Below are 13,342 nucleotides of genomic sequence, written 5' to 3'. Positions count from 1 at the left end.
CTGGGTCTATCAGAGTAAATCCAATGAATAGGTTAAGTACATACTATCTGGTGCACTTCACATATTTCAACACAGTCAAGCCCAGACAATGAAATGTGACACACATACTCAGACAACTGTTAGATCTGAAGCATTTTTGATGGGTACAGACCCAGACATTTGGAGTCTAACTGAACTGAATAGGAATGGGATTTGGAAAACTTTACGTTCATTCAAAACCTAGAACACAGATCTTTGCTGATAATTTGTCTTTTTGCCACACACAATGTTGCCACTTCAAATAACAGAAAGAAATTAATCATTCAAACTATTCTTCAAATATTTTGGAAAAAAACATTTTAAGTGTTACTTCAGAATGTGTTCCATGCATCTTTAACATACAGAACATACAAAGCAGCACTGTTATAAACAGAGTACCTTCAAAGAGTCATGCTAGATCACTCAAGCCATGACTCATATTTTTATAAATGCATTCAGTTTGCTATACTTCCAACAACTTCACTACCACAAAAGGTAATCAAAGGCCAACATTTGAAAGCCATACTTAGCCAGGCTTCCCATTGTCTCCAGTTTAGCTTGTCTTACAACAAATAAGAGAACTCTACATAGATGTTGCAATGCCAGTTGCACAAAAGCCAAATAGGAGGTATCTCCAAAACATTAGTGATGGCACAATAAATGTTGGTAATTTGGGGGAGAGGTGGGAAGAGAAGGGGAAAAAGGAGGAAAGGTGACATAGATTGGAAGATCATATGCAAATGTACATATGTCAGGGCTCTCAGATGCAAGGCAGTGAGAACAGCAAGAGAACAAGGGAAGCCCAGAGGCTGGAAAACAGCCACCACAGTGTGCAGAGCTGTGAAGGAAAAGCAGGTCACGAGTGGAAGATGGAAGGTCCTCAGCGGTACAAAATGTTAAGGCACCAAAGGCACTGGGCAACAATTTCATCTCCAAATCTAACTGATCGTTTCTTTTCTGAACAGAAAAGCCTCAATATGGTACAACTAATAGCAATTCTTCTTCCATGTTCCCTACATTATTCAGAAAGAGAATATTACTAACAAATAGCGTGACACTACAGCAACTCACTTAAGAGTCAAATAAGAGATGCAATGGGATCTACAAGCATGCTTCTTTCTGTAAGAGAAAAAAAAAAAAAAAAAAAAAAAGGAATTCTCATGACCAGAAGTAATGCACAAAGACAGGGTATATACATTTAGGCATTCCTTAGGTTTTGGCTGGTCTGGCTCAGAAAGTAGAATCTCCACATATTACTCAGAACAGCCCCCATTTCTGATACCCCCTGCTGTCTACCCTCATTTCTTCACTCAACATTTCTTTCCCTGGAGCAACTCACAGTTCTTCCTATACAATTTGCCCTGTTTTTCCAGCTCACCTATTAAAAAAAAAAAAGTGATACAAGCATTGATAGTATTTAGAGATTTTGAATTAGATTGTGGAATTAACATTTTTTTTAATGAAGCCCACCCAGCTAAACTAGGTCTACACGGATCCTGCAGGTTCAAGAAAGCAAAATATTTCTATTTATAATTGCATTGCATTTTGAACAATTTTTCATATAAGGATAAACAGTTTTAAACAAGTATCTTGCAGAATGTAGACAAAATTATCTCAAAAACAAAAATTGTGTTGCACTTTTAATAGGCTTGTTTGTCTATAGCATACATTAGTAAAAAATAGTCAAGAATCCAAGAAAAGTTTAGTTAGGCAACTAACATTATGCCACGAGTCTTAAGAGACTTTCCAAAGCTAACCCTACAACCCATAGTGGAACAGTTTTTCTTGAGGGTTAGTAAAAATGTACCTTATAGAATTGTTTTTGTTTTCTTATTAGGAGTAGATATTTCAATACATACATATTAGCTATCGTAACACTGAGACCAGCTATTTTTCTATATCTGAAGCATGAATTACTATACATTTGCGACTACTAGTGAAATCCAAATTTTAACAGAATTAGACCCAAATCTAAACCAGTTAAGCCACAGTATGTCTTTAATTAATTTGAGGATAAAAACAGAATAAAACCTAAATCTGTAACACCACCAAGAACCAAGCAGAGACTGTTCAGATGTCAGAGTAACAGAATATATCCCTTATTTTTCATTTACCATATCTAGGATTCTTTTCAGAGTTGTGCAGCTTGAGTAACTGAATAAAAATTCTCTAGAGCCAGAACAACAGCAAAACAAACAAAACCATTTGGCATGACATCAAAAGAACAAAATGAGCCTAATCTGATTTGCCTGTGAGTATTCCCAAAATACTATTTAATTCCTGAAATATTCTGTTATCTTTTAATTTCTCAATGATATTTACACAAAGTATTTTGAAAATAGTAAGACTTACAAGCCAATCCTCTCAAACACTAAAAACATTAGTTTTATGTACCATTGAAATAAACAGTCACACAACATAAGACTTGTAGCAAATTATTCTGATCTGCTACAGACCGATTTCAAGGCTGGGAGAGGCACACTGTGTTAAGATAAAGACTTTCAGGCACAGCTTTTCATAATGTAGTCTTTTTTATTTCTTAAGTTCACAAGAACATAATTGCAATGGGAGCATATATCTCTAAGAGCTTGTTCTGGGCATACAGTACACTAGTGTGCCCTAGTGGTGCAGAAATACGGTAAACAAAGTCATGTCACTTTTCAGGAACATTTTGTAGTGTTCAAAACAAATGCTCACAGTTAGGATCTCACTAAAAATATTTTGGGAGACCTGGGGGGTGTGGGGAGCATCAAAACTTGAGTTAACTCAGGACCTTGACTAGAAATAAAAGCTGTATGAAAATTCAAGGTGAAACAACTGTGTTTGAAAGCAAAAGCAAACACTTTCTTCCTTTCTGTTTTCCCATTTCACAGATTTATTTCACCATGCTTTTTATTTTGTTTATGTTTGCCATCCTTTGACGTATGGATCAGCTTAATGGATTGCCTTGATTACAGGACAAAGACATATTTATTACAAATACACGCAAGATTCCAGTTGTGATATTCCCCATTAGAATTGTAGATGCGCTGCTAACAAAATTAGCAAAGTAAATAATAACAAATCGCATACCCAAGATAAAGAATAATAATAAAAAAACAAACCATACAACTAGTAACTTCAATCTCATAAAACTTGGATTCAAAAGCTATCCAGTTTTGAACTCCTTAAGTGAAAGGAGACTGGGTTCTGTATTTAAAACTCAGATTTTTCATGGAAATTATGAGCTACATCTGTTAAGCTCCCTCTTCTGGCTAATTAATAAAATTGCTTAGGTTTTGGATGCATGTTTCAAATTTTCCCAACTACATTCTATCAAAAGGAATCAAACAGAATTTTAAAATAATTATAAAGCACATTTTGATGTTGAAATATGCCACATAAGCATTCCAACTTCAGACAGTGCCGTCCTGCTATCTCATGCTGACAAGCCTCACACACATGCACACAAACTTCCCTGTACTATGTAGGCATACCACCATAAACTATTTGACTAACAATCATCTAGATCCGTAACAACTTTATAAGCACCATTGCATACTTTCTGTTTTTGGAAGTACAATACAACCTGAACATTTCTGTGTTCAAAAAATATCTGATCAGTTAATTAGCCCTCAAAGCACACTTCTTCCTGTTAAAAAAAAAAAAAAAAAAAAAAAAGAATTGTGTAATAAAAATACAAATACGCATTTTAGAAAACCCAGTTGTTTAAATAGGGAAAACATACCACCCAAACTTAACTTCCTCCTTACCAGGATCTCCTGTCTCTGCTGTGACTTCCAAAACATCTCTGTTGAATAAGCACTGCTCCCAATAACCAGAAACAGTTGAGGAAGCATATTAATGCTACCTGGCATTCCTACTGATACCACTGAAACAGAGATGACTGGTATTTCACAAAGTAGTCTCAGAGGAGAGCAACTGTATGGTGGTGGAAGGGAAGCCACCCTATTTATTTGCCAGCAAAACAGGAGGGAGGGACACAAAACAACAACACCCCTCAGTAGTCAGGACTATCTGCTTGCCTCTGCCTCATCTCACAGAAAGTTGTTTTCCAGTTCAGGCAGAAAGCTCTTTTATATTTGTGTCTTTCAACAAAATAATAATAATAATAATAAAAGAAACGAAGATTCCCTCTGTGCTTTTTCCGTAAAAGAAGAAGAGTTACCCAAGAGCTCCAGCTACTGTGAATGCCAAAACTCCTCTACTGTACCAGCAATTTTCAGTCTCCTTCTCACAGAAATGCGCCCACCCCCAAAAAACACTCTCTGTAAAATCCAGCTCATTCAAGAGAGATGCAGAATCCATCGCCATCTACAAACAGATAAATAGTCATCTCATACTGGTAATGACAGTTAATCAGTGCTTATCTTTTGCACTGACATACAATAATAACACTCAGGCAGTTGCTATGGCTGATGCGTTGAAAGCAGACAATCACTCCTTCTCAGGTAATAGCTCCAAAAATTAATATAGCTTAGCTAAGAGGTGTGGTTTTCAGCATTAGTAGGCATATGCTTTTGAGAAGAAGTTCAGTCTTTCCAGATATTGACCCCTGCAATTGACCCCTTTCTTTGCTCTTGCTGATAATTTATGGAAACTTAATTACAATAAATTAATTCTAAACAGGAAAAAAAATCACCAACAGATTTCAGTATTTCAGTTCTATTCGTCATACAAACAAACCAAACCGTCTGCGATTTGTATTTTGAAAATATTCTTTTATGAAGTCTTTTCATAACTTTTCATCTAAGTGAGCTCTATAGCAAATCACTACCAGACTTCTTAAAAATAAGATACAAAACTATACAAATATACCACTGTTTTTATGCTTTAACTTCTTGTATTCAGACAGCTGACCTGGAAATCAAGAGACTGAGAAAAATAATGCAATTTTATTTTTTTAACATAAACTTCACATAAACTATGCAAAATTTTTTATGATATTCTGTTAATGATATTTAAAAATAAAAAAGGAAAAAAAGAAGCTTACAAGGTTGTAAGTCATCACCCTACCAAAGCAGGAGTTTCTTGCTTACGTGAACTGATACAAACTGTAAATTGTAGATGCTTAGTACAAACAACTGGGAGAATGTACTAAAACTCTTGGAGAAAGATTAAGTAGTGGTATAAAAGTGAAAAAAAAAATAAAAGTACAATGGTTGAACATGAAAATCAAATGTGAAAAATAAAAGTGCTGCAATGCAAGATGGCAACCCCAAAAAACAGAATCAACAAAAGGGAAGGCCTTTCCCTGGTCCATGGTCTTCCCTTTGTGATTATGAGTGGGAGAGCTTTAGAAAACACTTTCAATAACATTTTATTTAAGCAGTTTTTTGGTCTTAAAACAAAAGAAACAAACAAACAAAAACTTAAGAATGTAAAAGTACAGTTTCCTGTTCCAATATATTTTAAATTTAAGATAACAACTTTTTACCAGAAGATGGGGTGGGGACAGGGACGCATGTTTTTTTCTAGAAGCTAATAAACAACTGAAATAAAGAATACAGGACTTCCGGTGATCCATTTATATATAAAAGGAAACATAACTTCAATAGTTTGGACTCCAGCTGATGGAAAACGTTATGCTTGCTACCTGACATAATTTCTGAGGAGAGGAACCTGGGCAATAAATATGGTCTTAAATTGCATCTGTAGCTAAAGTGACTAGTAATACTGTGTGAGAGATTGATAGGAGAAATGGAATCTGGAGTACATTCTGCTAAAATTAATTGGCATCTAAACGGATGGCTCTGTACTAGCGAACAGTCAGAATTACTGAAGCTATCAACAGCAGCTAGTGGGAAGCAGTCTCAAAAGAAACAGGCAACCAACAGCACCTACTCTACAAAAGGTTTCCTTGCATAATCACATCTTTCTAAGAATGCTGAGGTATGCATTTCTTAAAATGTTTATCCACAATATACACAAAAACTCTTTGGACGCTATTTTGAAAGACTTTATTGCTCCATTATTAATAAGAATCTCCATGCTACACCTCAAGGAACTTCACAAGAAAAATGTTCCTGGATGCTACTCAAAGCTGACTACTTTTAAAAGAGATGTCTGGTCTTCGCAACCAAAAATTGATGCTAGTTTAAAGCAGTAAGATAGAATCATACCCCAAACACAGAGAACAGTTTAATAGCCAGCAGGAAATTCAAATTAAACAACTTTTAAACACAAATGATTATTATCTGCAGCTTTTAGCAAAAGCAGCCATTAATATAGAAGTATTTGCAGTTGTCTACATTACGTTAGTAATACGTACATACTCCTGGTGGAGTTATTATTTCCCCAGAAAAGTAATACTTTCTTACCTTTGGCCATTTGGGATTCAGAAGTCGTGCTTTGATTGCATCATCCAGGGCCTTGTCATACTGTTGGATTTTCATGTAGGCTGCTGAGCGGTTACTGTAAAGAATGCAGTTCTGAGGATCAACTCCCAGAGCCTCATTGTACAACACAATAGCTGTATGAAAATCACCATCATGGCAAGCCTGGTTGCTCTGTCGAACTTTCTCAACAAATTCAGCTTTGCTCAACATGGGGCTGTCAGGACTTCTTCTTCCAAAAGATTTTGATCCAAAGAAAGAAATCTGTGGAAGAGGGGAATTACATGTAAATGGTGAGAAATGCTACTCAGAAAAAGAGAAAAAAAGTGTTCTATGGACACTATAGAAGAAATTAAAGCCATCACTATTAATGCAGAATAAATTCTGAATTCAGAATCACTTTTTTTTTTAATTGTTCATTATTTGACTTTTTTTTTCGTACAGAAGCAGCAAAAAAGAGCCTTAGAAAACATATTCCATATGAAGGGTATCTTCCAGAAGACATACAACCTTTTTCAGGCATAAGACTAATTGTCTATTTTCGTATTCTGTACTCCACAAGATTTTGCTCCTCAGCCATACAATTTGATTCTACAACACCAAGCATAATCCCAAGGTAAAAATGGTTATTGGAAAACATGGCAGGTATGAATGAGAAGATGATGGTAGTATATCCGTCCAATACATAGATCATAGAGAAGTATGTGCATGCACAGACAACAGAAGAATGTATAAATTGTTTACAAACCAAAGAACTTACACTGGTACATGTGCTCACAAACCTCTACATCCAGCCAACTGCAAGCTGCAAATTGTTCCTAAGTGGGAAGAGAAGGATGAGTCTGTGGAACTGGGTATACTTGCAGAGATTAGCAGGGCATACAGTTTATGTTAGCAATGGAAGAGACATCACTGCAGAGCCCCCTTCCAGAATTCTCAAAATCAATCAGGCAAAACAAAATAATTAAGAAACACTGTTTTAAGACTTTTAATTTAAAAACTCTAAAAGATGTAAAATGAGCTGCAGAAAGTCCTAGTTCCATTGATTTTGGTATACCCTTTCTCCTCATCTAATTTTCAACATTCTTTAGTTTCCTCAACCAGTCATTAACAGTCAGCAACTGTTTCTGTCATGTATTCCCTATTGTCTCTCAAAGAGCCTCAACTATTCATCAAGAATACCACCGTACAACTCTGATTAAAAGACAGTTATGAATGACAGTAACTGTACTTGGCAACAGGTAACATGTATATATGGAAACACAAAACTTGGAAGTAGTCATTAAAGGATCAGACTACAGATTTCAACTATAGTTGAAATAGGTATTATCCATTTTTAGTTCTGCAGACAGAAAAAGGTTAAGAATATCACATATTGTTACCACAACACAACAATTGCCAGCCTTAAATACATTACCAGAGTAAGCCGAGTCACATTTTCAGGTGGAAAGGGAAGCAAGCTGCAAATTGACTTCCTGTCTCAAGTATCAATAAAGGCCTACGGGCTTTTTCTTTTTTTTTTTTTTCCAAGTCAAACAACAACAACCAAAAAAGCAATAAATCAGAAACTACTGATCTCTGCTTTTCCTTATGATTCCTTTTCCTTCCTACTCAATTTTTTTTCTGACAGCTGTTTGTCCAAACTATTTCTAAACTTCTCTACTCAACCTGACTCCTTGTTTTCCTTGGGAAATCCCATTTCAGCTGCTTCATGTTTTTCATCTTGAAACTATTTTTTCTAATATCCACCTCAAATCTCCTTTGCATTTCTTGTCCTGTCTAAATTGAAACTAACCAAAAAATATAAAAGTCAAATTTCTGCACCATTGAAAATTAATTCAATATGCCATATACCTTTAAAAGCACTGGGCGACTTATCTGCTACTTCAATCAACTTTAGAAACAGCAGCTTCATATATTCTCAAGTACTAGCAGGTAGATTGCCCTACTTTGAGCAACAGCCCAAACAACTGAGGGGGACATGTCACTTCATGACAAGCAGTGTGATCACTCACAGATTTGTAAGTGTGTATGTGACCACAAACTTTATCATATGGTCAGTTTGACTTTTCCTGAGAAGCTGCAAAAACAGAATATGAAGTTCTAGCAACTATTACACATGAGCAGTTGTTCAAGACCAAACATTAGGAAACCCCGAGAAAGCTAATTAGTTGCCAGAAAGCCACAGATGGTAGGGCATACCAGAGAGAAATGGAGCCAAGAAATACCCATGTGCGAGGAATGGCTCAGGTAATAGCACAGAAACCCCATGATTTACACGGAGAGTTGATTCACTGCAGGAAAATAAATTTCAAAGCCTCAGTCAGTTACATGCAGGGTTTATTAGGAGGAATTTTCCCCAGTGTACCACTAGTCAGACACATACAGGGTAAAGGGCATGTTTCACCTTACTCTGAAGAATTAACAACCAATGTAGACAATTCACCTAAACTCTGAAATGGTATCCTGCTGCCTCTTCCATAGGTGTCTGCTCATGTTTCCTGACCATATATATATCAGTCATCAGGATTGGAAAGGAAACGTATACAAAGTTATATTGGCAAGGATGTTAGAGAGAGAAAAGATGGGAATGTGCAAAGCATGGATGTCATTCACAAATTTCTGGGCAAATTTGCCTAATGAATTCAAGACTGGCAATTTCATTTTCTGAAAGTGGCACACAACTTTCTGGGCTTCTCAGAGATCAAATTCAGACTGCTCGTGCAGCATGCATGTTTGCTACTGAAACTGCACACCAATTAAACAAAACAGTAGCCAAATGTTAAACTATCTGCCCGGAACACAGATCAATCTTCAGTGTATTACGGCAAATAAACAGAAGATGACACCCGGTGTCAGTAAATGCAAAGTGATGGAAGAAAAAATCCTTAGCTGTTATTGCAATAACTGGCTCTAAATCTACCCGTATCCCTCACAAAAGACTTTCTAGACACCTCTGAAAAATTCTCAAGGAAAGAAAGTCTCAGTAGTCGTGACCAGTCAAAAAGAGCAGTAAAAGAAAGAAGAAAGAGGAAACAATTGTGACATTCTAAATCTGTAGAAAGAACTGCATTTTAAATACCATTTGCAGTTTGGTTCCCACCACCACGGGACAAGAACATGAAAGTACATAAGCAGAAAAGGTAGGAGATGGGTAACAGATAACCAGATGTGGATGAATCTCCAAATACAGAGAGTCTAAGACTACAAAACTTAAAAAAGAATTGAAAAAAGCAAGTCATAGGTCTATAAAATGAAGAAAAGTATAGCAAAGTTAAAGGGAACAATTATCCACTATTCCTTACAGGAACAGAGAGGCGTCAAACAGGCAGAAGATAAAAGAAAAACAAATGAAGTAAAACTTATACATGTGGTATAGTTAAAACACAGAATCAACCTAGGTGTTACAAAGAACAATACTGATAATAGACTCAAAAAAAAGAAGTAATTAAGAACATGAAAGAAATTCATAGAAAGCTACTGAACACCAGATTACATATGTATCTTGAACGTTCAGTAAATTCATATCGTTTGTTACTAATGATAAGCAGGATTGCTATATTTGATTTTGTTCTTGTGGTACTTTGTCATGAAATTTGAAAAGTCAGCTTTCCTCATATAAATCACCAGTTACTCTCGCTCTACAAACTTTTCCATTAAGCATATTTAAGGAACTAAAATACTGAATAGCTTATTAAACTTAATACAAATATTTTAACTCAGAAAATGCTAGAAGGAAAAAAAAAAATATTCTAGCAATAAGACGTAGATATTATAAAGTTTTGTATATTCAGAATACTTCCACTATAAAAGCAGCTGGAACATAGCATATATTTACTGAAACTGTAGCACAATAATGCGAAACATACAGGACATAGGCAACATCTGCCTTGCACAGTCCATTTATGCAGTTTGCACAACAGACAAACGGAGTAGGGAATACTTAGGGTTCTAGCTTCACTGGTTTCAGTGATAACCTTCAGAAGTAAATCAATGAATGCAAATTCACTTTTGTGTCTGAGCATGCTGAAAGCCTAAAACAAACTCAGAAGTACAAATTTTACAGGTCCCTACAAATCTCAGTAGATATTCATCTTATAGGTAAGGGACAGAATCCTTTCAGCATCTACATAAAGTATGTTACTGTCAATCTTTTAGAAGGAAGAACGTGAAAGTGTGGAAGTTCTTAAAGAATAGCAGAAACAGAGTGAAGACAGTACAGAGAATATAGATAGTAATAGAAAAACTAAGACAAAGAAGAGAAATTAAAGCAGAAAGGAGCCCATTTTCTTAATAAGAGATAGTGAATATGACACTGACACACAGAAAAGTAATAAAAGTTGACCTCCTAGGGTCAAAGAAGCACCTATGGCTACCCAAATGAGCTACCATTAACTTAAGAAAAAGATTGAATACAAGCTAAAGGGAGCATAAAATCTTGAATTGTGAATAAGAACTGAATTGTAAATTTCATTATTAGTGAGGAGTCTGAACTGTCAGCTAGCCACAGGCAGACAGACACACTAATGACGAATAGATAAATCAACAAGAAGCAAAAGCCAGGTCTGAACAGGAGAGACACTTCAGGAGGAGCTGGTATAGAAGCAAGTATACACCCTCCCAGGATTTTGTCATCTGCAACAAGTCATTCAACTGCTGCAGCATGACTGCTTTCTTCTCTGAGTAGACACAAGCCACTTACCAATACACGTTTGTAAGCACATCGATAAAAACGCTCACTCACCTATGGGCAAGCAGGCACTTTACCTTCAGTCTCTTGTTACAGCATTCCTATCACCAGTGACCTACCCGGTAGGAATGTTAGTAACTGGCATTTAGGTAAAGGCAAGAGGGTGATAACATGGCAAAATACAGTGAAGAAGCCAGGAAACATGGCTTGATCAGTATTTAGCAGAAATATACATGCAGACTGATCCTACTGCAGCAGAAGATTTCACCTCTAGAAAACTAAGGTTTAGATAGTACAATGGATCAGTAATAACAATCATTAACTGTGCTGTCACTAAAAATAATCAGTAGTCATATACACTAGTATGACGTGGCACTTCAAAAAACACATACCTGTGTCTTTATATCAGACCAAAAAATATAAGAAAGTGAAAATTTCTAAACCTACTGCTTAAAAAAAAAATAATAAATCAATATTTAAGAATAGATCATCTACCCATTTATCAAAAAGCTCTTTTCAAAGAACCTATAAAGGATTTTTGTTAGCACCTGAGGAGCTCCTGTTCAGTGTCAGAAGAAAGCACAAGAGGAATGACACTGTCTAAGACTGTGCAGTACCTCTAAGAGAAATAAAAAGACATCCAAGGATAAACATGAACAGCTCCTAATAAAGAAGGACGAAAAGCTATAGAAACCCAGACACTTCAACTCTTGGCTTACTAGAGATGACCAAGTCATCCTATGGCTGCAACATCAAACTATGGGAGCACAGGCTGCAGGCAGGGGCATTTTAACCTTAACCACCGATCAGTATTCCAGTCAACAAACATAACTGCATCCAAGATGCGCCTCCTGATTCCCAATGCTGTCCATAGCAAAGCCTGTATAATCAAGTTACTGACCATTTTTTCACTACCTGGCACGTCCAGTTGAGACTGACAATGTCTGTATCATGAGTTCCATCGGGGTGATAAGCTCTGCTGTGCTACAAACACGCAACTGACGCACTTAGCAAAAAAAGTTTTCCAGTTTCAAAACAAGCTCAGTTCTTGCTTATCCGAGAGACCACCGAGAACGTAACGTTCACGCTGATGCCCGTGCTGTCGTCCACAGAGCTGCACGCTCCAGCGAGCTCCACGCTACAACACGCGTGTGGAAGCAGCGGGCCGCACGTGAGCAGCGCCCGGGCACTTCGCCTCCGTTAACCTCGCGCCGCACCGGCGACCACGGCGCTCTGCCGCTGCCGGCACCGCAGCCGGACGGGCGCCCGCCGAGCCCCCCCCCCCCGGCCCGCGGGGCCGCTCCGTGCCGGCGGCGGGGCCGGGGGGCGGCGCGGGCCCCGCCGGCCGAGACGGGGGGCTCGGAGCCAGGAGGCGCCGCTCTCAGCTCCGCAGAAAGTCCAGGGCGAAACGCGACGAGCGCTCGGCAAGGCGACCGCGGCCATACCCGAGGCCTTACGGCTCCAGAGCCCCTCCGCCCCCACCGCGGGCACCCGCCGGCCGCCGCCGCTTCCCCCTCGGCACGTCCGCCCGGCCGGGGGAAGCCGCCCCGCCCGCCGCCGCCCTGCCCCGCTCCTCACCTCGCCGCCGGCCCCGCGGGCGCGGCGCCGCTAGCGGCAAACGCCGGAGCCGAGGCTGCTCCCGCCCGCGCCCCGCAACTTCCCCCCGACGCCCGCAGGCACGGACCGCGCCCGGCCCGCCCTCCGTGCCGCCAGGCGGCCGAGGAGGCGGGAGGGAGACGGCCGGCCGGGCCCAGGGGCCGCTCCCGCTGCCGCCGGCCCGGCTTCAACTCACCCGCAGAGGCTCCGCGTCCCGCTCCCGCCGCCGCCGAGCCCGGCCCCCCGCTACGGCCCCCGGCGGGGCGGACGGCGGCGCCTGTTGCTCCATCGCGCTCCGGCTCCTCCTCCGCCTCCTTTGGGGGCCGCCGCCGCCCCCCCCCCCGCCGGGCCGATCCCGCCCCAGCCGCCCGGCCCGCGGCGCCACGTTCCGGGCCCCGACTCCGAGGGGAACCGCACTGTCCCCGGCCCCGCCCCCGGGGCTGGGCTCCGGCCGGACCCCGGACGCCCCCCGCCCGACGGCGCCAGGGGCCGCTCCGGCGCGTCCCCGGGCCGGACGTCCTGCGCCAGCCCCCGGCGGGAGCCCAGCCCGGCCCGGCCGAGGCCTCCCGCCCGGGGCGGGACACGCGGCTGCGGCCCGCTCCCGCTCCCGCTCCCGCTCGAGGCAGCCCGGGCCGCAACTCCGCCGGAGGCCCCGCGGAACGCAGGGCGAGCCCGGCCTCCCCCCGGGCCACGCAGGCCGAAG

General features: G+C 40.4%; 1 protein-coding gene across 7 annotated transcripts in view; it reads right to left on the bottom strand.

The window, feature by feature from the left end:
- The window catches only part of TTC28 (tetratricopeptide repeat domain 28), a 158,173-nt gene extending 144,931 nt beyond the window's left edge, over positions 1 to 13,242 (bottom strand). For 5 of the 7 annotated variants that reach the window (XR_011803843.1, XR_011803844.1, XR_011803845.1 and 2 more), the window contains exons 1-2: positions 12,836 to 13,242; positions 6,339 to 6,617 (exon numbers count right to left, since the gene is read on the bottom strand). Coding sequence is in view for 3 of the 7 variants with exons in the window: in XM_038187479.2 (XP_038043407.1) it covers positions 6,339 to 6,617; positions 12,836 to 12,928 (372 nt within the window). In the remaining 4 variants the exon portion in view is untranslated. Of the gene's footprint in view, positions 1 to 6,338; positions 6,618 to 12,621; positions 12,747 to 12,835 lie in introns of those variants that run through there. The other 2 variants (XM_072024662.1, XM_038187480.2) reach the window with 2 other exon arrangements.
- Between the last annotated feature and the right edge of the window lie 100 nt (positions 13,243 to 13,342).

Source organism: Anas platyrhynchos, chromosome 16, assembly GCF_047663525.1.
Source record: "Anas platyrhynchos isolate ZD024472 breed Pekin duck chromosome 16, IASCAAS_PekinDuck_T2T, whole genome shotgun sequence".
NCBI classification, from domain to species: Eukaryota; Metazoa; Chordata; class Aves; order Anseriformes; family Anatidae; genus Anas; species Anas platyrhynchos.
The sequence above is the reverse complement of the archived record's forward strand: the minus strand, read 5'-3'. Positions and strand labels throughout refer to the sequence as shown.